General features: G+C 42.0%; 1 protein-coding gene across 3 annotated transcripts in view; it reads right to left on the bottom strand.

Annotated features, from left to right (window-relative positions):
* DOCK1 (dedicator of cytokinesis 1) overlaps positions 1-26280 on the bottom strand; it is a 383983-nt gene that overhangs the window by 169117 nt on the left and 188586 nt on the right. For all 3 annotated transcript variants that reach the window (XM_068140207.1, XM_068140209.1, XM_068140208.1), the window contains exon 28: positions 4228-4329. In XM_068140207.1, the coding sequence (XP_067996308.1) occupies positions 4228-4329 (102 nt within the window). The remainder of the gene's footprint in view (positions 1-4227; positions 4330-26280) is intronic.

The following is a 26280-nucleotide window of genomic DNA, read 5'->3' as shown; positions in this document are numbered from 1 at the left end:
GGTGTCGACTGTTCAGCCTCTGCACGCTTTGCTGATCCAGCTCCATGTGTGGGTGGATGAATTTTTAGATAGTATGTTGATGATTTCTGTTTGTTACTGACCCTGGAGGTTGTGCCACTTGTGATTTGACCTACTTTGCTGATTCAGCTCTACATTTAATCTACTTGTATTTACATTTTAATAATCCAGCTTTCACAAGAGTGCTTTAAATAATGCTCTGTATCAACTGAGCTAATCGCCAACAAAACAAAAACTCAAGTAAATGTAAGTTTTAACAAATAAAATTGGGAGGAGCAGACAGGACAGGTGACCCTAAACTGAGCAACAAGGGATTCCATTCTGTGGATGTCACCTTCAGGAGAAAGCTGAGGGATCACCAGGGTCAAGCCTCCTCTTTACTGGCTGGTGTCCTGGAAGGACTCTGTCCCTTCCATCTTCCATCCCAATCTATGTGTTCCTGAATCCAGTTTCAGAATCCAGCTCCTGAATCTGGTTCCCATCTGTTGCTGAATTGAGTCTGGGACTTCCCCAGTGCCTGATCCCAACATCAGTGGGGACGGTGGGGATGTCATTGGCATCAGGGGTTCGGTTCTATATTGGCTTGTGTCTCTTTGTTTCATTTTACCATTCTCATTTGCATCCCAGCTGGTTGAGTTTCTTTCCCACCCCATTAGGCCCTCTTCCCTTTTGAGGGCAGAGGGGTTCATTGAGAGCCTCTGACAAAAGTTATGGAAGGTCTTCTCTTAAACAGAGAAATTGGATTGCTATTGTCATCCTTTTATCTTAAATGATAACTCAGTATTATTTATGTCTAAAAAAGGACAGGAAATTGTTTACACAATGCAGTTGCCTTTTACTGCAGGACTAACAATATACCACCCTTATACCTCCACATTTCACACATGGGTATTTGAGGCCCCATCCCTGGAGACATTCAAGGTCAAACTTTACGGGGCCCCAAGGGACCTGATCTATTTGGAGATGCCCCTGTTTACTGCAGGAGACAGGACAAGATGACCTTTAAGGGTCTCTTCCAACCCAATGCATTCTGTGATTCTGTAATTCCTCATGTTTTAAAGTCAGATCAAGTTGCATTAGCTATCATTATCATACTACCCATGAAGTCTTTTAGCAAGTTACTATGCATTTTATTGGCCACTACCTTACCTTATTATTTAATCAACAACATTAAAACATTTTAATTAAAGATATAAAGGTACATTTTAATTAAAGATATAAAAAGCACTGCAGCAACTGATCAAGCTTAGCTTAGCACATCTGCTAATACAAACCATAAGCAAGTGGCATAATGGTGGAAGAGAAGTACTCAAACAGCACCTATGGAAAAAAGGATTTAAATAATCCAGAGCAATTCCAGCTACACAGCCAAAAACATGCAGAGAAGGATGAATATACCAAGAGTCAAGACAAAACAAAGAAGAGATTCCTCATGTGCCCCAGTGCACTGCACACACATAAATCAAACTGTTAAAACCAAGCCATTATAAACAGACCACATGCCAAATTTCAAATACGCAACTACCCCCTTGTTCTCAACAAAAAAGATCTGATCTACACAACCACCTTTCAGACAACTTAGACCAGAAAAGTGAGCCTTCAAGATAAACACTTTTATTATCTTGGAATAATCACAGATTTCCTAACCAGTACTTTTCTTTCTGCATTTTTTCATTACACTTTTGAAGTGCAAGCTGCTTTTACCTTTCTCCCTGTAAAACCCTGTAATCAGTTTGCCTTTATCCAGAGCCAAATGGTTTGAACGACTTTGAAAGTACGGAAACATATGGCTTCATTAAACATAACTTCCCTGTCTTTTCTGTATGCTAGAACTATTATTTTCACTCCACTAAATGCATGTAACTTGGAAATGTTTTGTTGTGAGTGCAAAACCAACTGACTATCCATAGAAGTGCTCAGAGATCCCAAAGCAGACTATCTGGGAAGGAAGCCTTTCAGTATACTGATGCCCATCTGCTGTTCTTTGAGTTGGACTTTGTCTTCAGTCTCGTCAGTCAACATCTTTGTGTAATGCCTGATCAGGCAAAAATAAAATGACCACTAGTGGTTCTAGCACAGGGTAAAGAGCACAAATCTTGCAGACTACAGGCAGAAGTAAGAACAACAAAAATAAAAGACAAAGAAAAATGGGAAGATTCAAACAAAAGAATTATACAAAGACAAGACCTTGGGTTCTCTTATAGTGGGTTTGGAAGAAGGAAACCTTTAATGGTTGGACTCAATGACCCTAATAGTTGGGCTCAAGAATCTTAAAAGTCTTTTCTAATCCAAACAAGTCTCTGATTCCAATGGTTATAAATTAAAAGGGAAGAGATTTAGACTAGATAGGAAAAAGACATTTTTTACGCTGAAGGTGAGACTCAATGATCAAGGGCTCAAGGAACTTATTGGTTGCACTTAATTATATTAAAGGTTTTTTGCAACTGAAATGATTCAATGAGCCTAATAGTTTTAAACCAAAAGAGGGAGATTCAGACTAAACAGAAGAAAGCCATTGTTTAAGCTGAGGGTGGTGAAACACTGGCCCAGGTTGCCCAGAGAGATGGCAGAAGCCCCATCCCTGGAAACACTCAAGGCCAGGATGGACAGAGCTCTGAGAAACCTGATCTAGTTGAAGATGTTCCTGCAGGGATGTTGGACTAGATGACCTTCAAAGGTCCCTTCCAACCAAAACCATTCTATAATCTTATATATCTAAAAAAAAGGCCACTCTTCAGACTAAAATACAGCTGAAAGCTGCCCAAAACCCCTCCCCAGATCCCCAGCACCAGAGTGGGTAATGTAATACAGCTGATCAGGCTGTAATACAGCTGATCAGGCTTCAGGTCATCCACTAATTGCTGGACCTTAGCCAACAATATTGGTCGCTACTCTGCAGCATGCACTTGCCATATGGCAATGATAGTTGCAGGTCATTAGAGACTTCCCTCCTTTGCTATAGCTCTCTTCTATTACGTTCTAATTAAGTTGTGCTGTTGGCTTAGTTAGGCTACCAAACGACTCCAAGAAGACAAATTTCAATTATTATTGCTTATTTAACAACTAAGGACATCTTTAAGGTTAAAATGTCTCCTACAAAATTGAGACTGAGTGGATCTGTAAGTAAAAGCTATTTAAACAAATGAAATGGGGACATCTGGAAGATTTAATGCTGGAAGTTGTTTTCCTCAAGAAAAGTTGTGTTGCGCTTTTTCCAACACCCTCCCCCCCTGCTTTTCTTCTTAAACAAAACAGATTTTTAGTAATGGCTCAGCACTGCTATTTCCTAATGCTTTCTTTTAATTATCTTAAATCCATTTTCTCAGTGCTTGCTTTTTAAAAATAAGAGCTCCAGAGATGAGCTGTACTCCTGTCTGTGGCAGGGAGGTTAATTTTGTCCTTTGCAAAGTCAGGAAATATTTAAGTCACAGTGCTTAAAAAATACTTTTACATTAAATTCCCATATTGATAGAATGATTTGGGTTAGAAGGGACCTTAAAGATCATCTACCTCCAACCCTCCTTGCCATGGGCAGGAGCACCCCCCAGGTTGCTCAAGGCCCCAATCGATCTGGCTTCCAGAGAGAGGGCATCCACATATTAGCAGAGATTCATTCATAGATTCATAGAAGGCTTTGGGTTGGAAGGGATCTCAAAGATTACCAAGTTCCAACTCCCCTGCCATGGGCAGGGACACCTTGCACTAGACCAGGTTGCTCAAAGACTCCTCCAACCTGGCCTGTATATCATAGTTTCATAGTTTCATTCAGGGTTGGAAGGGACCACAAGGATCATCTAGTTCCAAACCCCCTGCCGTGGGCAGGGACACCCCACACTAGATCAGGCTGGACACAGCCTCATCCAGCCTGCTCTTAAACACCCCCAGGGACGGGGCCTCGACCACCTCCATGGACAACACATTCCAGGGTTTCACCACTCTCATGGTGAAGAACCTCCTCCTCACATCTAGCCTGAATCTCCCCACCTCCATCTTCATTCCATTCCCCCTAGTCCTATCACTACCTGAGATCCTGAGAAGTCCTTCCCCAGCCTTCCTGTAGGCCCCCTTCAGATACTGGAAGACCACAATTAGGTTTTGGTTACATTTCACAAGTGTATTTAACAAACAGCAATAGGGGGGAAAAAAACCAAACAAACCACAAACACAAGCTCAACAATCTTATGGTCAGACAAAACATGTTAAACTTACCACAACATCTGATCTCATCTTTCCAAAAGTCTTGATTAAATGAGCATAGTGATAATCCTCCATTTGCCTTAAAATGGCAGTCATGCAGGCAACAAAGCTCCCCTACCAAAAACAAAAGCACAAAATAATTAATTCATTAAAACAGGGCAACGTAAAACTTCCTAGCAAAAGATAATACTGCTGGAGAGCAACGTCACATAACACAGTGGATAGAATTCTACCATTTAAATTCATTAATGGATATGCAAAATTCTGTAGAAGAAAACAAAAGGCCATTTGGAGTTTCATTTTCCAATTTCATGGATTCATCACCGTTCTCACTGATGATTTTGCAACATAGTCTCCAGATGAAAATTGCTCAGGCATTAGAGGTTTTGAAAGGTAATAAACACCATTCCTAAAAATATCACACAGTATCAGGATTTGCATTGGGGAAGTCGATACTTCACTCAAGGAAGAAACCTCTTCAAAATCATTATATTGAGCATCACAGTCAAAGCCCAGGTTTTAATTCCATTGAGTGGCATTTTCAGATACTGTCATGCTTAAGAAAACAAACCCAAACTAAATGCAGCAACTCAGAATGGCAAAATCATTTTGCTTGGAAAAGACATTTAAGGTTATTAAATCCAACCATTATTTGACTCTGCAATGGCTGGTGCTATGCCATATCCCTCAGCACCACATCTTTGCAGCTCTTCAACACCTCCAGGAATGGGGATTCAGCCTCGTCACTGGGCAGCCTGTTCCAGTGTTTGAATCACAGAATTGCTTTGGTTGGGAAAGACTTCTAAGGTCATTGAGTTCAACCATCTACCTAAGACAACCATGGTCATTTGAAAACCCTTTCAGTGAAGAAGTTTCCTCTAATATCCAACCAAAACCTCCCCTGGTGCAATTTGAGGCCATTTCTTATCACAGATTCATAGAATCAATAAGGTTGGAAAAGACCTCAAAGATCATCAAGTCCAACCTGTCACCCAAGACCTCATTACTACTAGACTTCTACCTGTTACTAAGTAAAAGTGACCAACCCCCCATCCCACTCCATCCTCTTTTTAAGTGATTGTAGAGAATTTCCATAAAACCACAAGAGGATTTCTCTAGAACCCCAGAGAAAGTGAAAATAGATTAAAACCCCCACATTTAATCTTTCCTTCTGGCACACGAAAGCATTTTTGTAACAACTCAAACCTGCTCCTACAGCTATTAGAAGTTCTGACTCCATAAATGACTTCTCTCCTTGTCCATCCTCCTCCTCTATCTGCTAAAATAGTCTTTATGGACTACAATAAGAGCATCCACAACTTTTCTGGTGTTTAATGAAGAGAATCAGCAAATATGCAATTCTGTAACTCAAAATCACAGAACGGCAGGGGCTGGAAAGGTCCTCTGGAGATCATCAAGTCCAATCCCCCTGGCAAAGCAGGATCACTTGGGCAGGCTGCACAGGATCACATCCATGTGGATTTGGAATCAATCCAGCGAACGAGACACCACAACCTCTCTGGGCAGCTTGCTCCAGGGCTCCAGCACCCTCACAGTAAAGACATCTCTCCCCATGTTGAGGCAGAATTTCCAGTTTGTATCCATTGCCTCTCATCCTTTCACTGGCACCAGTGAAAAGAGAGTGGCCTCTTCTTCTTGATACCCACCCTTACTGCAGTTATTAATACTGATCAGATCCCCTCTCAGCCTTCTGTTCTCCAGCCTAAATAGCCCCATACATTCTGACAAAACCTGTAAATTCCCCTTCCTGGGCCATTGTCAAGGTTATTCTGCACCAGGCAGAACACTCAGGAATTTTCTATCCTTTTGAGGCACAGCACAGAGTTTTTATTGCTACCTTTAAGATCTGCATTACTTTCAATTTAAAATATTTATTTCTACATCAGTCCAAGTAATTGAGATCAAACACAAAATGACACTAGGTTATCTCTGTGTGTTATGAGCTCTCTTATTTCCAGTCTAATCCCCCAACCTCTACCAGATAAGCTCTCCTTGAATTTGCTTTTCTCCTCTGTAATGAGTTTAGATCTCACCTCCTCCATAACTGATTTTGTGATTTTGTCCAGGGAAGAGCATTATTCTTTCTACACCTGATGGGAGTTCTTAGGCACATGCAAATGGTAGTAATAAGAAATGGAAAGGCCACCCAAGATGCTGCTCAAAAGAACTTTGTAACAAGACCTACAAGAAAGCGAGGGAAGGGCTTTTTAACAAGGGCTTGTAGTGATAGGAAGAAGGGCAATGGCTTCAAATTAGAAGAGTAAAGATTTAGACTAGAAATTAGGAAGAAATTCTTTACAGTGAAAGTAGTAAGACATTGAAACAGATTGCCCAGGGAGGCTGTGGATGCCCCCACACACACTGAAATTCAGGTTGAATGGGACCTGAAGTAACCTGTTATATTGGAAGGTGTCCTTGCCCATGGTGTGGGGCTTGGAACTAGATAATCTTTAAGGTCCCTTCCAGTGCAAAACATTCCATGATTTTATGGAACTGTGATAAGAACAGAAGCTGTTGTTGCACAAAGATACTGTTCTCTACCATGAAATATAAATAAGATAGGATCAGCCCCAAAATCTTGCAACACTTATTTTCAGAACCCCTGTTACAAGCAATCCACCTAACATACATCATAAAAGGGTGTATGCCTGTGAGGAAATACTCAGTAGCCCATGTTTGGTCCTATTTCCCCTAATGATATCATCAGTCAAAGGGATGTTTCCTTGCTAGTCAGAATTATACATTTATTTAATTGTCTGCTTGAATCTAGGCTGCAGATGTAAGCCAGGCCATCACAAAAGGTTCTCTAGATGGTTCCTTAATTCTCAGGACTGAAGACAAACTTTGTTTTGCTCATGGTATCATTTTCTAGATGCTTGCTCGCTCACTCACTCTTTAAAGGCCACCACTTTTTGCAAACACTTACATGTATCTCCATCTTCCTTCACATAAACACAAACTCAGCCCTTGCCAGGTATTCCAGCACTCAACATACTTTCTTCTGATAAAGTGGTTTCTGTAACTGGCTTTGGTCTTAATTCTGTGTTTATCTACCCATTTGTTGAGTAATTTAAGTTAATACACATGTCTGCAACAGTCGAAGGGTGACTTTTCCACCTAAGGAAACTATCATGGCAGTTTACTATGTGGAAAAAATTAATGTGAAACAACTGCTAAACTTCCAAATGTATTTTAATAGAATTTTTAAGGTATAGGAACAGCTAGAGATGTGGATGAATTTGATTGCCATCTCCTCTGAATCTCCTGGTGACCCATTCTCTGGCTGGTCACCAGGACAGCTGCTTATCTACAATCAGTCTCCTCCTCCTCCTCCACCATCTTCCCCCATGGACTTAATGATATTAAAGGTCTCCTCCAATCAAAAAGATCCTAGCTCCTGCCAAGGCAGCCCAAACCTCCCTTCAGAGAAGCACACAAATTCCAGGGGGATCTGCTATGACTGTCCCCATAAACCAGGGAAAATCATGAGTCACTGAAGAGAGAGATAATTACAGAAGATGATCTTCTTAATTAGCATGGGGTGAGATGGAAGGGACACATGAAAGTTTAATGTCTGGTACTTAAACACTCGGCTTCCACATATAAGTGAAGATGAAACTATGAAATTGTGTTAAAAAAATGGTTGTTGAAGAAAAGCAACAAATAGAGTAAAATAAATAGAGAAAAACAGAGAAAAAACAATGCAGAGAGAGAAAAATAAAGAGAGCAAAAATATCAAATACAAACGAAGCAAGAACCTGAAAGAGGTCTAAGGTGTATTTAAGTCTTAGTTTGAAAAAACATTGAATGGACAGAAACTTACTAAGTGCTGTCATATCAGCTTATGCTGAGCCCCAGAAATGGTGCTGAGCATCAGTCAGGGTCTTTGCCCAGCTAGATAACTTAATAGGTAACTTCAATACCACAGCATGTTAGGGTTTGGAAGGGACCTCTAGAGATCATCGAGTCCAACACCCCTGCCAAGACAGGTTCACCTGAAGAAGGTCTCACAGGAAAACTGATTGCATCACAGATTCACAGATTACATTGGGCTGGAATGGACCCTCAAAGGTCATCTTATAGAACCCCCAACATGTCCAGAAGGGTTTTGAATGACTCCAAAGATGGAGACTCCACCATTGTTGTCAATACTAATCAACATTTTTTCCTGTATCCCTGCATGAAACAATGATCCATGAGCATTTGAGTATTATCTTGCCAACATCTCCATTTCTTTCTTTCTTTGTTAGGGTATTGCTCCTTTTAGCCTTTGTTGTAGTACACATCCCTGTTCCAAAGTTTATCTGCAGATTCTTACCTGCTCAACAGCTTTCCAGAACCTGATGCTTGGGAAAATCTATTTTATGAGAAACAAAACTACCCTACCCGTCATCAGATTACTTTCCATCATTTTCATTGCACTTAGTGAGGTATCATCTGCAATCAGCATGTTCTTAATTACAATGCTAATAAAAACTTGGTCATTATTTATAGGTAATACTTGCACTGTGTTTTTAATATGTCTATTAACTATTTAGCAATGGCTAACAACCTTATTAAATTTTAATCTTAAGTTGATTTTTACTCTTTGGTTGGTTTCTGAGATCATTGTCATCTTCTACAGGGCACCACTCCAAGTAATACACAGCAAAAAAAAACCAAAACCAAAGTCTCTGATTCTCTAAGAAAAATCAATTTCAATTTTAACTGTAGAAGTAATTGCAAACCAACGTTGATCCAGCAACTGCTGCAAGGGCAATGCGGAGGGGTGGCCACCACCCTGGGCAATTATTAGCTATTTATTCACTGAAATAGTGTCAAGGTTTGCAGTGGAAGCCTCTCCTGTCCTTCTGGAGCAGCAAAGCTCAGAAATAAAGTAAGGTAATTACTCCACATCGCACTGGAGAAGAGCATTTAATGCCCTTTGGAAGCACGTTAATACAATTCATTTCTCTCCTGCCCAAACGCAGACAGTTCACTCTTTATTTTCAAACCAGGTGTGCTGAAGCAGTGGGAATTGAGGATTCCCAAAGTAAAAAAGGCAGAGTTTGGTCTCTTCTCCTAGGCAGCCAGCACCAGAACAAGAGGACACAGTCTTAGGCTGCGCCAGGGGAAGTTCAGGCTGGAGGTCAGGAGGAAGTTTTACACAGAGAGAGTGATTGCCCATTGGAATGGGCTGCCCGGGGAGGTGGTGGAGTCGCCGTCACTGGAGGTGTTCAGGAGGAGACTTGACAGGGTGCTTGGTTGCACGGTTTAGTTGATTAGGTGGTGTTGGATGATGGGTTGGATGTGATGATCTTGAAGGTCTCTTCCAACCTGGTCTGGTCTGGTCTATTCTATTCTATTCTATTATCATGGGATTCCAAGATGTCTACAAGACTATTGTAAGGGAAGTCAGATCCAGCTCCTGCGCTGGACAGCTGGCACTCTATCAGCAGTTGAAAAGGGGAAGATGACTATAGGGGAAAGGGGGGGAAACCAGGGGGAGAGGGGAACAGGGGGAGAGGGAAGGAGAAAACAATGGGGGAAAAAGGGGGGGAAAGCAATTGGGGGGGAGCAATGGGGAGGGGAAGCAAGGTGGGGGAAAAGTAATGGGGGATAGGAAAAAAGGTGGGAAAAAAAACAGGGAAAAAGGTTGGGGAAAAGATAAAGGAAAGTACAATGAAAATGAAAGAAGCTGGGTTTTCCTTCGAAATGACACACTGTTGTTCAGAAAATACATTTTATATTAAAAAAAAAAAAAAAAGAAAAGAAAGGAAAAAATAGACTCTGCACTTCAAAACTGTGAACATTTCTAATTCCCATAAAACACACTTCTGAAGGAAGAGGCACATCTATGCTGAGGAAGTACTTGCTGCATTAAGTCATCTTTACAACAAAGTAATAAACGCTCAACTGCTGCTTTAACAGATATGGGTAGGGAAATTTTAACATCAAAAAATCCTCACAAGTAGTACTATAACATGGAAAAAATTCAGAATGAAAAGAGAATTCCCTGCAGGAAAGACAACACATGCCAACGCTTTTCCCCCCTCAGGGGCAAAACGTCCTATTTTTAAATAGCCTTGTCCATCTTCTACCAGGAACATCTCTAAATTGGAAATACTAAGCTCTTTATGTCTAGCGAGACAATCTAAGAGAAATCAAAGCTCCAGGAAGTTAAGGCGTGTTTTATTATGACATTCCTATTGCCATGATCAGAAACAGATGAAAAAAAAATAGAATAGAATAGACCAGACCAGACCAGACCAGATTGGAAGAGACCTTCAAGATCATCATGTCCAACCTATCATCCAACACCACCTAATCAACTAAACCATGCAACCAAGCACCCTATCCAAATCTCCTCCTGAACACCTCCAATGATGGTGACTCCACCACCCCCTCAGGCAGCCCATTCCAATGAGCAACCACTCTCTCTGTAAAAATTCCTCCTAACCTCTAGCCTAAACCTCCCCTGGCACAGCCTGAGACTGTCTTTTTGTTCTGGTGCTGGTTGCCTGACAGTAGAGACCAACCTCTGCCTGTTTACAGCCCCCCTTCAGGTAGTTGTAGAGAGCAATAAGGTCACCCCCGAGTCTCCTCCTCTCCAGGCTAAGCAGCCCCAGCTCCCTCAGCCTCTCCTCATAGGGCTTGTGTTCCAAACCCCTCACCAACTTTGCTGCCTTTCTCTGGACACGCTCCAGCAAGTCAACATCCTTCCTAAACCGAGGGGCCCAGAACTGGACACAGTACTCGAGGTGTGGCCTAACCAGTGCCTCAGAAGCCTCAGGGTCCCCCTAAAGACTCCCTGAAGACAGAGTAGAACCGTTCTGCTGCTGCCAGCAGTCACAAGTTCCCATTTTTTGTCTTTTTGGGGCATTTTGCTGCACCATCAGGAGAGACCATCAGGCTTTGTGCAACCAGATCTAGTGGAAGGTGTCCTTGTCCATGGCAGATGGGCTTGAACTAGATGACGTTGAAGGTCCCTTCCACTCGTTTTATGATTTTATCAGACCAGGATAGAACTGTAAACCTCTCTGTCACTGCCCCATGTGCTCACCCCTTCCACAGGAGAGCCTGCCTGCAGGTTCCAACTCCTTTGGTGCCAACTGCTGCATCCAGAAGCTCTTACAAGCCCCACAGATTAAGTATTTTACATAAAAGAGAACATTTGAGAGAGGTCAGTTGCACGCTGAGCCCCTGCAGGAACTTCTTAGCAGGACTCCTCCTTGGCAAACCAGCAAGCAAAAATTTCCTGAGATCAATTTTAAGTCGACAAAAGCTCCCAGAATTAACAAAACAACCAAGGCATATTTTTCAGTTGCCTACTTCATGATTTGCTGAAAGGACTAGTTCGAGGACTAAAGAGCATAAAAAGTCACTCTGAAGTACCATAATTATGTATTTATTTGAGAAGGCACTCATTTTAGGAGGGTTTTTTTATTTGAAAAAGCTGGTTCTCAGCAAGAAGTCCCTGTCCAAAGGTTTCCAAACTCTTTTTTCAGTTACCAACTGCCAGGAGAGGAATAAAACTTGCAGTCATCTTCTCCTGTTTTGGAGCCAGCTCTCCATTACTCGTTTGGATGGAGCTGCAGTCTCCTACTCCTTCCCAACCTTGGTGAGACCCAGCACAGTAAAAATACCCAACACCTTTCTGAGCTGTAACAGTGCTACAGACTCTGATCTACTGCTTCTAAATGAATCCTGAAGGAGTCAAATCCTGATTATTCCTTCATTTTAAAGACAATTATGTAGTGCAAAGAAGTCAGGAAAAAAGCCCACATCTCTGAATCCAGGGAAACTACTCTGGATACTGGAGTCCTGGAGCAGCAGGCTGCCAAAAGAGGCTTTGGAGTCTCCTTCTCTGGAGACATTCCAACTCCACCTGAACAGTGTGATCCTGGGCAACCTCCTCTGGGTGACCCTGCTTTAGCAGGGGGGTTGGACTGGATAATCCCCAGAGGTCCCTTGCAACCTGTACCACACTGTAATTCTCTGATCATCACACAGAGCAAAAATCACAGTAGCTCAGCTGAAATGCATTCTGTAAAAGACTTATTAGTTACAAACTTAGTGTTATTTGTTAGGAGCTTAATGATACAGGCAACAAGAATACACACAAAATGTTCCCCAGTTTGAAAGTCCTTTGCACTAACTTTAGTAAAAGGTAAGGGAAAGAAAAATAATTAATGAGACATTTTAAGAACACCATTTATCATTTTCCTAAGGCTCTTTTTCAGAGAGGCCCAATTCAACCCAAAATGCTTCACTTTCAAAAGCTCTCTGCTGTCTCAGTTTTAAACAGTTTGCCCTTCAACTCAAATCACAGTGCTTAAGATTTCTGAAGTTCAGGATGTCTATTTTTGGTCTTCAAAATGCAATTCCCTTTCCCCACCTTTTTTCTCCCCCTCCTATATGGAAAAAAATAAATTAAATAATTCACTGAGAATCTGGAGAACTGCCCTCACTAAATCTCTTTCAAGCACTCCCCTCTCGGGTGTCTTGGTTTACACTTCTGCTAATGCTAATAATACAATGTTAAGTAATCAAATACAGAAAATAACATGATGTATTGGTAGTGCCACTGTTAAAGCAGTAATAAAGAAATAACAATAAAGACAAAAATGACCAGGGGAGCGAAGCCATTCTGTGATTGAAAATGACTTTGTTTTATTGTAACTATCACTGGTTGGTACTCCAAGCCTTTCATACCACTCCTGTGGTATCAGGACATGTCAGGAAGGACAAGGAAGGAGACGCAAACCAAACAAGACCCCCTGCATCAGTTCCTATTTGAGAAATGGCTTCCAATGAGCCCCACACAGAGAAGCAACCTTTGAGTAAAGCTTCAAAGCTGCAAGCTCACAGCAGAGAGATGTGCATGGACAGGAATTCCCGTTCATGCACAGGAATTTGGACTGGTACCACTCCTGGTTTCAGTTTTACCCATTAGATCAAAATGCATTACTAATGTTTTGCAGCTTTGTTGAGGCAGCTCCAGCTCCTCACTTGGGTTAAGTGGTAACAGACCCGATGTTACCGTCAACAACAGCCAGCAAACATCTTCCCTAGTGCACAGCCAGAGAGGTTTTAATCCCACTACAGCACACAGAAGTGCTTTTGGGGGTTACACACTGGTGCGCACCCCTAGATGCCACTTCCCACAGGAATCTCTGAGCCCTCTCCTTCCTATGGGCTCCTCTTAGCTTTGCTCTTCCACTTTTTTGGTGAACAGCACCATTCTGATCCTTTTTCTTTACAACAGAACTCATCCTGCCATTTAAAAACATCTCTCCGTGGAAATACCTTGTTTGCCTCTTTCAATCTCTCTTGTAACTGGAATTTTCTTCCATATAATGAAACCTGCCTGGAGACAGCCCATATCCACACTTCCCACTCACACAGGAGATCTCTGCTATCCAATTTAAGTACTGCCATTATCTGGCTACTTAACTTCACTCCACACCCCAAATGAGTGAAGAGATAGCTTCATAAACATGTACAGTCATCTGGTCAGCACTTGTCCAAAATCCTCATCAACTGTTTCAGCAATTGGGGAATTACTCACACAAAAGTACATAATACCTCCACCTTTCCCTGTCCCCAGCATCAAGGAAGAATGACAGACAGATAACAGCCTCCCAGGAATGGGTGCACATACACAAACAGACAACGAAATCATCCTGGTACAGACTTAATACTGGAACAACAAAGTTCCTCACAGTAATAGGAACCTCAAACTAGCTGCCTCCCCTGCCCAAGGGAAAGCCTTTCATCTTGTTTATTTTAGATTTCCCAGCACAAAAAGATGTCTTGCTTTCTCCACATTATTGTTAGGAAGCTAATTTAACAATAATTATTATTATCATCCTCTGGAGCACTCTCAAAATGAAAGATGTACCTGTCCCAGCCCTCAGCATTAGATAAAGAATCAAGAAAAAAAAGTTGAACTTTCTCTGGAGCAAAGAGAAGTCACCAAAGAGCTAAAATTCAAAGGAAGCTGAAGGATAACATGGCCAAGATGAAGACATGTGCACAAGCGGGGCAGGAGTGTGTCCTCTCCTGGCAGAATCTTCAGAAGTGTGGTCAGCGGGAGCAGGGAAGTCATTGTGCCCCTGTACTCAGCACTGGTTAGACCACACCTTGAGTACTGTGTCCAGCTCTGGGCCCCTCAATTTAAGAAGGACATTGAGACACTTGAATGTGTCCAGAGAAGGCCAGCAAGGCTGGGGAAAGGTCTTGAGCACAAGCCCTATGAGGAGAGGCTGAGGGAGCTGGGGTTGTTTAGCCTGGAGAAGAGGAGGCTCAGGGGAGACCTTAATGCTCTCTACAACTACCTGAAGGGAGGTTATAGATGGGAGGGAGCTGGTCTCTTCTCCCAGGCAACCAGCACTAGAACAAGAGGACATAGTCTCAAGCTGCACCAGGGGAAGCTTAGGCTCAAGGCAAGGATAAAGTTTTTCACAGAAAGAGATGTTGGCCATTGGAATATACCACCCAGGGAGGTGGTGGAGTCACCATCCTCGGAGGTGTTCAAAAGAGGATAGTACGTGGCACTCGAAGCCATGGTTTAGTTAGTCATGAGGTGTTGGGTGATAGGTTGGACTGGATGATCTTTGAGGTCTTTTCCAACCTTATTGATGCCATGGAAACCGAGAGGGCTGTTTTTAACTTGCATCACCCATGCTGCTGCACCAGCAACAGCTAGGGGCTCAGCACTGACCCACAGCAAGACTTAAGACACTGCTGAGGGACAGGAGATGCTGACAAAAAACAGGCAGGCTGCAGTCTTGGCAAGGAGACTGGAAGAAGGTACAAGCAAAACAGAGATGAAGGATGCTGCACTACAAAACTTGACTCATGGCTGACCAACTTCTATAAACCACAGCATTTGGTCAATGCAATCTGAGACACTTAATAATTGAAGTTCCTGCATCAGGTCCAGGAAAGGGCAATGATGCTGCTGAAGGGTCTGAAGAACAGGTTTTTTGAGGGTTGTTCAGCCTGAAGAAAAGAAGACTACAGGGAAACTTTCTCACTCTCCACATCTCCCTGAAAGGAGGCTGGAGCCAGGTGGGGTTTGTTTTCTTCTTCCTAGGAACACGACGTAAGACAGGAGGAAATGGCCTCAGATTGCACTAGGGGAGGTTTAGGTTGGATATTAGAAGAAACTTCTTCACTGAAAGGCTTCTCAAAGATTGGGAGGTGGTTGAATCCCCATCCCTGGAGGTATTTAAAAGACACAGGGATGTGGTGCTGAGGGACATGGTTTAGCACCAGCATTGGCAGAGTTATGACTGGTTGGGCTCGATCATATAGGTCATTTCCAACTGAATTGATTCTATGATCAATGTGGAAAGCCACATAAGTATACTATGACTCTATTGATGCAGACCAGCTAAAGAACTAAAGTTCTGAGATGCAAGAAAAAGCTAATCTAAGTCAACTGGCACCCTGTGTTAAGACTGACTGCACTGAAGTCATTCCACTAATTGTGATAGCCTACAGGTATTATGGATATTGTCTCTGCAGCAGGCAAATCACACTGCAGTAAGATATCACTTTGACAAATCATGGCAATACTAAGGGAAGATATATTATATTTTAAATGAACCTCCTCTTTACACAAGACAGGTGACTCTGCCAGATGAATACACTTCTAAAAGCAACAGTTATTTTAAAGACAAATTACTCTGCTTTGTGATGCTTCTCATTTGCTTGTTGCAACATAAAATACTTAGCAAGTGGTTTATGGAGGGGCTCAGGAAGCTTGAAAGAAAGATCAGAAATATGAGCTATCAAAATGTCATTGATCACAGAATCCCAGCATGGTGGGAGTTAGATAGGGGATCATCCAGTTCAACACCCCTGCTAAAGCAGGGTCACCCACAGCATGCTGCCCAGGATCACAATGTCCAGTGGGTTTGGAATCTTACCAGAGAAGGAGACTCCACAATCTCTTTGGGCAGCCTGCTCCAGGGCTCCAGCACCCTCACAGAAAAGAAGATTCTCCTCATATTTAATTGGAACTTCCTGAGTTCCAATGTGTGCCCACTTTCCCTTGTCCTGTCATTGAAAAGAGTCTGGCCCCATCCTTTTCCCCCCTACCCTTTAGCTCTTGGTGAGCACCGAGAAGACCCCCTCTCACACTGCTCTTATCCAGGCAAAACAGCCTCAGGTGTCCCAGCCTTTCCTTTTCAGAGAGATGCTCCAGGCCCCTCAGCATCTTTGTGGACTCTTTTGGACTCTCTCCAATTGTGCCCCTTTTCTCTGAGCAGAAACATACAGTTTATATATCCCTGGATTAGAAAGCAGCTGGCAAGAGGAGGTCTCTGTGGGGAAGCTTTTTGCATTTTCCAACTGCTTTCTACTTCGGTTCATCGTCACATAATCCCTCACATCATACCACCGGGGCTATTCTGTTAGGAAGTTTTTGGGACAGAACAGTCTGTGGAGATGGTCAGGAGGTTTATGGAGAAGGCAGTCCCGCTGTGCTGTGCTGCTCAGCTTTCAGCATTGCAGAAGGTTATGCAGTCCTTGCAGACAGGAATTCCTTCAAGGCACTCATCAGTGTTTAAAGTAAGGTGAGGACTCTTTCCACATTTGCATGTTATCAAAATGAAAACCTCATTATAAGCAATGTTCTCACTTTCTCCTCCTCCTCAAAGACAAGGAAAAGGGATTTTATAGAGAAAGATAACACTGCTGGTAACAGTCTGGTCCTTTAGTGTGACTTTAAGTTCTATTTGCTGTGATATTTCATAGTATAGAGACAAAATTAATAGTATTTACACAATCCATAGGCCGTTGTGATAAATAAGAGAGTAACAACTCCCAGAAAGGTTACACTTTAACTTACACTTTCTGTACCAATACTGACAGATGAGAGGAACTGAAAAGAGTAACACCTAGTAGTAGCAAACAGGGGACTCCACAGAAGTGAAATTACTCTTCACTGTCTACAGAAGTATCCATCATCCTTGTAGAGGACCTAATCTGCTGCTTCCCCAGTCACACCTGCACTTCTTGAGGGCAGATGCAAGGGGATGGGGTCTGGAGGAGCACCACTGATTATAACTTCCATTCAAAAGCTGGGATAAAATTCACCAGAAGGAATGAGAAACTCCATTATTCCCATTACAAAGGCAAAACTTCAGAAGGACTGTGAGCAAAATTGACTTGCCTGGGGTCCCACATGGGCCCATCACAGACCTGTGAGCAGAGCTCTGCCACCTACCAATCTCCAATTGCCATGAGGTTCAAGATTTCAGCTTCCACAATCCCCCAGATGGGAACATCACCACCATTATCCTATTGGAATTGTCTACCAGCATGTTTCCTCTTTGTTTTATATACAAAGAATCACAGAATCATTTTGGTTGGAAAAGACCTTTAAGGTTATTGAATCCAACCATTCTCTAACTCTACAAAGTCTGGTGCTCAACCACATTCCCTCAGCATTACATCTCTGCATCTTTTAAACACCTCCAGGGATGAGGATTCAACCACCTCCCTGGGCAGCCTGTTCCAGTGTTTGAGGACCCTTACAATGAAGAAGTTTCTTCTAATATCCCACCTAAACCTCATCAGTGGGTAGGATGCCTCTTGCACAGACAATTTTGTTTGTAACTTCTTCAGGTTGTTGGATTTTGTAACCTAAGTGCAAGGTTTGCCAGGAGCAGAGGAAAAAACTCCAGGTGTTTCCTTTAGACAACAAAAAGCAATAAGTTCAGATTTAAGTATTTTTCAACAGAGAAGCTATCTACAGGTACTTTGAGAAGCAGCCCTATCTATATTTCATAAGGGTACTCTGTCAAGGAACACAAGCACTTTGCATTTAATTAAAGGAAAAAGGGAAGATCTCATCTGCAGAATCTGAAAACAATATTATGTTGATTGTGTCTCCCACACAATTCTTCCCCATTTTATTTCTTATTAAGTTCACAATAACTCAGAATTCTTCGGGGGATTCATTCAGACAACCTATTGCTAAGCAATGTAAAGTATCAAGAAGAGCTTCAAAGCTCAAAGATACTTGATGAAAAGAAAATGAAATCAAACTGCATTATGCAATCTAAGCAAAAAGAGCTGAACTATTGTGGAAAACTGAATTAATTAAAACTCTTTTTTATTACTATTTGTTACAATGCTCAAAAAGTTCAACCTAATACACCCCAACAGGATGCTGCTGATAAACAGCTCTTCATCCTTTTCCTACTGCAGAAATCAGCAAACCTAAACTCAGCGTAAATCCAACATCAGCAGGACCAAAAGGAGACTGGGTTAAGGACAAACTTGGCTCTTTATTCTGATTGGAGGCCAATCACAACATTCAACAGCACAAAAGGAAACATGAAACTCCTCATAGGAGCAGAACAGAGCCTGTGTGGAACTGCAAAATCTGAGCTATGCAGAATAATCTTGAACCTGCCCAGTATTTGGGTGTGTTCAGGGACACACCCCCCCACACACCTCATCCTAAGGCCAAAGGATCTACACTTTTTCAGGAGCAGAAAAGTAAGGCAGCAAACATCATGGAGACACCAGCACTTAGTAAGCAATGGACACAGAGGGCAATGGGAGGTGATTTGGGTCACAGCAACTCTATGCAATGCTACAAGCTTGCAGAAAAGCATCTAGAAAGCTATCCAGTAGAGAAAGACCTGAATTGTGATTGTGCCCCAGTACTCTGCACTGATGAGGCCACACCTTGAGTATTGGATTCAGTTTTAGGGTAGTCACTTTAAGAAGGAATTGAGGTGCTGGTCCAGAGAAGGGTAGCAAAGCTGGTGAAGGGTCTGAAGAACAGGGGTGGTGAGGAGCAGCTGAGGGAACTGGGATTGTTTAGCCTGGAGAAAATGAAGCTGAGGGGAGACCCTTTCTACAACTACCTGAGAGAAGGCTGGAAACAGGCGAGGGTCAGTTTCTTCATCCTATTTGTTAGTGACAGGATAAGGGGAAATGGCCTCAAGTTGCACCAGGGGAGGTTTAGATTGGATATTAGAAGACATTTCTTCACTGAAAGGGTTCTCAAACACTGGAACAGACTGCCCAAGGAGGCAGTTGAATCCTCAGCCCTAGAGGTGTTCCAAAGATGCAGAGATGTGGTTGCTGAGGGACATAGTTGAGAACCACCCTTGGCAGAGTTAGATAATGGCTGGACTCGATGATCTTCAAGATCTTTTGCAGCTAAAACAATTTTATGATTTCTGCTTTCAGCCCTTCCTGACAGTTCAGGGGGTGAGAATAAACAGTATATGGGAGCAACACTAACTGATGTGAAGGGAAAAAAAAAATTAATTCAAAAAGCATTAAACTGAAACACATCTCTTTAAAAACTATTTAGATTACATGAAAATCATGATGACTTAAAGCACTAATCAGCTGGAATAATTAAAATTTGAAAAGTCTATTTTAAGGAAGCTGAACCACAGAACTGAAGCGAGCAGCCAGTCAGCTCCTGCACATACAGCTTTTAGAAGTAATAAACCCAGGTTATGAACAGAAGAGTTTCTTCTGCACACACATTGATTTTCAGTTTTAAATCCAGCTTATTCTATTTACTTCAGATCAATAACATATACTTGAAAGCTAAGAAACAAACTACACATTTTAAACCCATGACATCTCATTTCCCTTTTTCCCTCCACGGAAAAGCCAAGATCATAGAATCACTTCGGTCTGAAGAGACGTTAAGATCATCAAGTCCAACCATTAACCCATCACTGCTAGATACTATGTGGGACTCGATTTTCACAGCCTTGAAGGACAGAGCTGATCTGTAGCTTGTGACCATCTGCTTACAGTCGGGTATCTCCAGACCTGAAAGCAGCATCCTGGTGCCAGTGCAGTGCTTCCCCCATGTTGCTTACCCTGGCATGGCAGCAAGGGGCACAGCATGAGGGGTAATAGTTTTAAACTGAGAGTGAATTTCTGTGACCTTTTTAGGCTGTGCCTTTAAGAAAGGGACAGTGCTGGGACGCTCTAGCTGAAGTGTCCCAGCACTGTCCCTTTCTTAAAGGCACAGCCTCAAACGGTCACAATCTAGATCAACTATTAAGAAGAAATTCTTCACTGTGAGAGAGATAGGAGATTGGATCTGGTTGCCCAAAGAAGCTGTGGACATCCCATCCCCAGAAGTGTTTAATGCCAAGTTTAGTGGAAGATGTCCCTGCCCACGGCAGGAGGGTTGGAACTGGATGATCTTTAAGGTCCCTTCCAACCCAAATGATTCTATCAATATTTGCTTATACAGCTCTGCTGGATTCAGATGAAGTTAATTCAGCTTCCTCTGTTCTTGCAGGCCTACCAAAAACCACTTAAAGCATTTTAGGGGAGTACCTTCTGTGCTGAATAACTCACTATGACTAAAGTGCAAACCACATTTTGATAATTTTCCTTATGATATCCCCACACGCTCAATACATTCAAGTAACGACAAACCATTTATAAGTGTTGGGTTTTGCACCACTGAAACAAATTTTGATTTATAATTGAATTTCCAACCCTGTCTTGGCAGAAATCATAAGGGGGAAAAAAAGTAAATCCCTTCAGAAGTAAGAAGCCAGCACAAGAACATTAAACATTAAGAACTGGATTAGATGTACATTCAGCTATGTAATTGCCTTCACATGCATACAGCCTCTGCATGGGGTTAACAAAAGCAATGTAAGTTGAGAGATATTTTTTATTAAATACACATCCACACCTAAATGAAAATTAATCTCTTCCTGAAAAAATAAATGAAAAAGTCATTAAAAAAAAAAACCTACAAAACAAGATTTAAATCAGTGACTTAAGACATTCCAAAGTAAAAATCAACTTTTCTGCCTGCAGGACAGGCACAGGGAAGGAGTCGTTCCACAAAGCACAGAGGCGTGCCCTTGCTGCGCCCCACATGTACATGAAAACCCCACAATGAACTCTCCTTTCTCTTTTTTACCTTCCAAACTAACAGCTGAGCATGACAATGACACTAAGAAGAACCTCTTTTACATGTGTCCAGTTCTGGGCCCCTCAGTTTAAGAAGGGCATCGAGACACTTGAACGTGTCCAGAGAAGGGCAACAAGGCTGGGGAGAGGCCTTGAGCACAAGCCCTATGAGGAGAGGCTGAGGGAGCTGGGATTGTTTAGCCTGGAGAAGAGGAGGCTCAGGGGTGACCTCATTGCCCTCTACAACTACCTGAAAGGTGGCTGTAGCCAGGAAGGGGTTGGTCTCTTCTCCCAGGCAACCAGCACCAGAACAAGGGGACACAGTCTCAAGCTGCGCCAGGGGAGGTTTAGACTCGAGGTGAGGAGAAAGTTCTTCACCCAGCGAGTCATTCATCATTGGAATGTGCTGCCCAGGGAGGCGGTGGAGTCACCGTCCCTGGAGGTGTTCAAGAGGAGATTGGACATGGCACTTGGTGCCATGGTCTAGTCATGGGGTCTGTGTTGATAGGTTGGACTCGATGATCCTTGAGGTCTCTTCCAACCTTAGTTATACTGTGATACATTTGCTGATGTTCATTTGCTTGCCCAGATTCAACCAGGATTTCACATTCCAGTCACAGAACCACGTAATTTTTTTTTGTACAGAAGAGACCTTTGAGATCAATTCAAACCATTACCTAACTCTGCTGAGTCTGGTGCTAAACCACGTCTACATCTTTGCATCTTCTCAACATCTCCAGGGGCAGGGATTCAAGCACCTCCCTGGAGAGCCTGTTCCAGTGTTTAAGAACCCTTTCTTCTAATACCCAGTCTAAACCATGTCCCTCAGGACCACATCTACATCCTGGAGGCCTAGGACTTCTCTACCAAGGTGACGTACGTTCAAAGCAGCCCAACTGAAGGAAAGCAGCAGCTTTGATACATATTCAAAATATGTAAGAGATATCAAGAAAGAATAAAAACTGGTGTGGAGGTTACAGCAAGTCACAAGGCAAGAAAAAACAGCCTCAAGTTGTGCCAGGGGAGGTTTAGGTTGGACATTAGGAAAAATATCTTCCCCAAAAGAGCTATCAAGCCCTAGAACAGGTTGCCCAGGGCAGTGGTGAAGTCCCCAGCCCTGGATGGATTCAGCGCAGGTGTGGTGCTGAGGGACATGGTTTAGTGGTGATCTGGCAGTGCTGGGTTAATGGCTGGACTTGATGATCACAAAGGCCTCTTCCAACCAAAACAATTTTATGATTCCATGAAGAACCATATGGAATGAATCTCACGTAGCAACGCTGCCTCCCCCGCCAACTCTAGTTACTATCCAGTCATTTAATTAAAAGTGCAATAATAATCCACATATTTATGTGCATAACACTTTTTCATACAGCTATAATACAGCCACAACACTCTGGATAAAAAACACAAACCAAATGTATAGTTTTATCTGCTGCAGAATGCAAGCTGTCACAGATGAACAAAGCCAGCCAGGGTGCAGTGACCTCTGCCATCTGAGCTCCTCACTCACTTCTGCTCAGCACAATGAGATGACAACTAGGCCAAATATAGGCTAAAACTTGCTGGTTTTAGGCTTGTGTTTGAGTCCAGTCCCATTTTCCTTCTCCTATATACTCATGTGATGTTACTGAAAACTTTGGTTTTGCTTCACTTTCCTTCTTTGATGGTTTGCATGCCCCCCAATCCCAGCAGATCCACCTCTGGATTAACAGCTCTGCCTGCCTTGTATAAATACTGTTGATATTTTTGTCATTACACCCATGAAAGGGAAGCTCAGTCAGAACTGATGTGCTTGGACCATAGATTCAGAGGACAGTTTGGGTTGGAAGGGACCTTAAAGATCTTTTAGTTTCAACCCCACTACGGTGAGCAGGGACACTTTCCACCAGACAAGGTCTTATCCAATTTAAATGATTCTACAAGTGGCAGGGGAGAGAGGCAGGAAAAAGAGTAGGGATGGAGAGAAAGAATGACTCAAGAGATGGGAACCTCCTCAAGCCTCTTGAGCTGTAATGCTCATTTCTGTAAGCACACAAAGAGTTTTAATATCAAGATGGGAAACACATTAGAAGTCTAAAGATGTACTCAATGTACTCAACTCATGCACAATCATACAGCTGTCCAGTTCCCCAGTCCATCTGAAGACAAAAATTAGCTCTTGTTTGGAACTTTCTTCTCTGTACTGAATGCTAACAAGTCACTTCATAATGCCAAAGAAATCTCAAGGGATGCAGAGAAAGAGTTAGACAGAAATCAAACTTGTCCTGCCTTTGCATCCTCAAAATATTACATGGCCCTTCACTAGCTCAAAAAAATACAAGCTCATTTTTAAATCTGTTCTCTTAAAAAATAGTTCTTACAAAGTAAATTGCAAAAGGAGCCGCAAAATTCTCGCACTCAAGCGTGTCCACATCAAAAAAGGCTTATCTATTGAAACCCCTCCCTTCTCAAATCACAAACATGACTGCTTCAGCCCCAATAAACCCTGGATTATTTGGAAAAGCTTGCACCATGGTAGTGTTTGGACATCAATAATATTTTGGAAGCAGATGAACTTCTTTCTTGGCAAGGAACAGTCCTGAAAACAGAGACAGATACTAAAGCTGCAGGAGTGGGAGGAGGGCTGCACAGGGGCAGCGCTGTGAGGTTTTCATTCCCATGTCTGAATTTCATGGTTTATCTAAATTAACAATGAATCATTGTAGGAAATGAGGAAGTTTATTATTTTCCTGAGGAAAGTTACTTGGTTTATTTACCACTAAACCCACAATTTAATTTGTTATCTCAACAGATCTCTTCATGACATAAGCACATTTACCATCCATTTTTCTTCCTCTCCAGTATTTAAAGATAATAAAACTATCATACCATTAAAATGTCATAGAATACAATATTCTATATCAATATCCAAGACTATATATTCTATATTCACTATATTTCTATATGATACAATCCTATTTAGATACACCAAACCCACAAAAAATAGAAGAGAAAATACCCAAGAGACCTGAAATATCTCGATGAAGCTCAAGCTTTGTCTTCTGTCATGGTTTATTCATACTTGAATGTAATAGTATCATTACTTTGAAAGTATTTTTCTTTTCCAATTCCATGTTTCCTGATGACATTTATTATCATCAGAACTACTTCTTTTTAGGACATAACATTTTTAACCACAGGAGAGAAATAAACTAACTCTGAGTTATGGCAGAGCCTACAAAAAACTCAACCCACTCCTGACTGGCAAAAATAAATGTTGAAAACAGTAAGTCTCTTTTATTAGCATGGCTGAAAAATATTTCTGGTCTCTTGAGCAGGTAAATTTAAGAATTAAAACCAGTGTACTTTAAAAATACCTTACAAAAAAACAGAGTAAGACAAAACGTCTTCTAGGGGTAGGGAATTAGATTAACTCCACTCCCACAAGTAACTGTGAGGTATATGGAGAATTTCTGCATAAGGAGAGTACAACTATTATCTGAAGTCATTAACTGGCAGGCAGGAATTAGTATGTTTACAATTCAAGCCAAGTGACAAATATGCATAAATATAGAAGAAAAGACTCACTGCAACCCTGTGAACTATTAAAAAGTTCTTTTTGGGGGGGCTTGCTTCTTAAATGGGGAAAAAAAACCAACACACACAAGTATTCTGCTTTGTCCATTACTGGGTATTTTTTTTGGTGGGGTTTGTTTGTTTTTCTAGTCAGGAATCTTCACCTTGTAATTCTTGTGAGCAACACCTAAAAAGTCTTCATAAAAAAAAGACAATAAAAAAAACCAACCTCTGCAAGAAAGAGATCTTCAAGTTTGACTCTGTTTAATTAAATTATTATCAAAGTAATCACATCCAGAGTCTCTACTAAATGAGTGACAAGATTAAGAAGCTTGATCCTTTACTAACCATTTTTTTAAGAGGAAAGGACAAAAGCACCTGCAAAAAATTTGATGATCTGTGAAAATCCAAAAGGAGCCCCCCAAGAGAAGCCCTAACCCTCCACAAAAGCTTCAAACCTCACACACAGTTGGATGCAAGGCAGCCTCCTTTCCCCCATGAACCTCTTCAAGCTTGTAGGACTAACTCATCTTTTTTTCCCCCCTCTCACACTTAAAAACAGGTGTCCCTTGTGCTGCCCCCACCCGATGTGTCAGGTTACAGGCAGCCATAATCAGTCCATTTAGACCTTCAGTACCCAGAAGCCTTCCCACAAGATACCAAGCCCCTTATTTAGATAATCAATTGCTGCAGAGCTTATCTGTCATCTGGTAATTGATGTGAAATAACAAGATTATACATCAAAACAAACCTCATTAGTTCATCATCCCAGCTCATCACCTTGAGTAAAAACTCAGCTCACAATGCTCCAGTGATGTTTACCACTGTCCTTCAATGAAAGCTTTGATTTATATCATCTCACAGAGAAGTAAAACTGAATTCAGTACATAAATATGGCCTCCGTATCTTGAGGGGGACAATACACATTGAAAAAGGTACAGGGAAAGACAACCACAATGACAGCATGGAGAAGACTGGGGAGACCTTCTTGCAGCCTTTCAATACTTCATGTATTTGTAAGAAAGATGGAAAGAGACTTTTAACAGGGTCTCTAAGGATAGAGCAAGGGATGATGGTTTTCAACTGAAACAGGGTAGACTTAGACTACAGGTAAGGAAGAAATTCTTTACAATGAAAGTGGTGAGACAAGCTGGGACAAGCTGGATGTCCCATCGTAGGAAGTGGTCAATGCCAGGCTGGATGAGGCTTTGATTAACCTGATCTAGTTGAGGATGTCCCTGCTGAGAGCAAGAGTACAGGACTGATGATCCTCAAAAGGTCTCTTCCAACCTGAACTGGACTATTCTGTGACAAGGCAAAGGAAAAGCTGCCTCCTGCATAAGGGCCACAAAGTCCCAGATTCTTCTGAGAAGGCAGAGGGAAGATTTACAGGACTGAGGTTTATAAAGTCACCAAGGTGATGGATGAAATGAGTGCACAGCTGTTATTCACAAATTTCACAGTATGAGAACCAGGAGGCAGCTGCTGAAGCTAACAGGAGATGAATTTCAAGCAAATATCAGAGGGTACTTTTAATTTAGGCACCTTTTTTTTTAAACACAGTGAGCAATG

Source organism: Melanerpes formicivorus, unplaced genomic scaffold, assembly GCF_026170545.1.
Source record: "Melanerpes formicivorus ecotype bairdi unplaced genomic scaffold, bMelFor1.0.p_v2 SCAF_6, whole genome shotgun sequence".
NCBI classification, from domain to species: Eukaryota; Metazoa; Chordata; class Aves; order Piciformes; family Picidae; genus Melanerpes; species Melanerpes formicivorus.
This window is presented reverse-complemented; position numbering and strand designations above follow the sequence as displayed.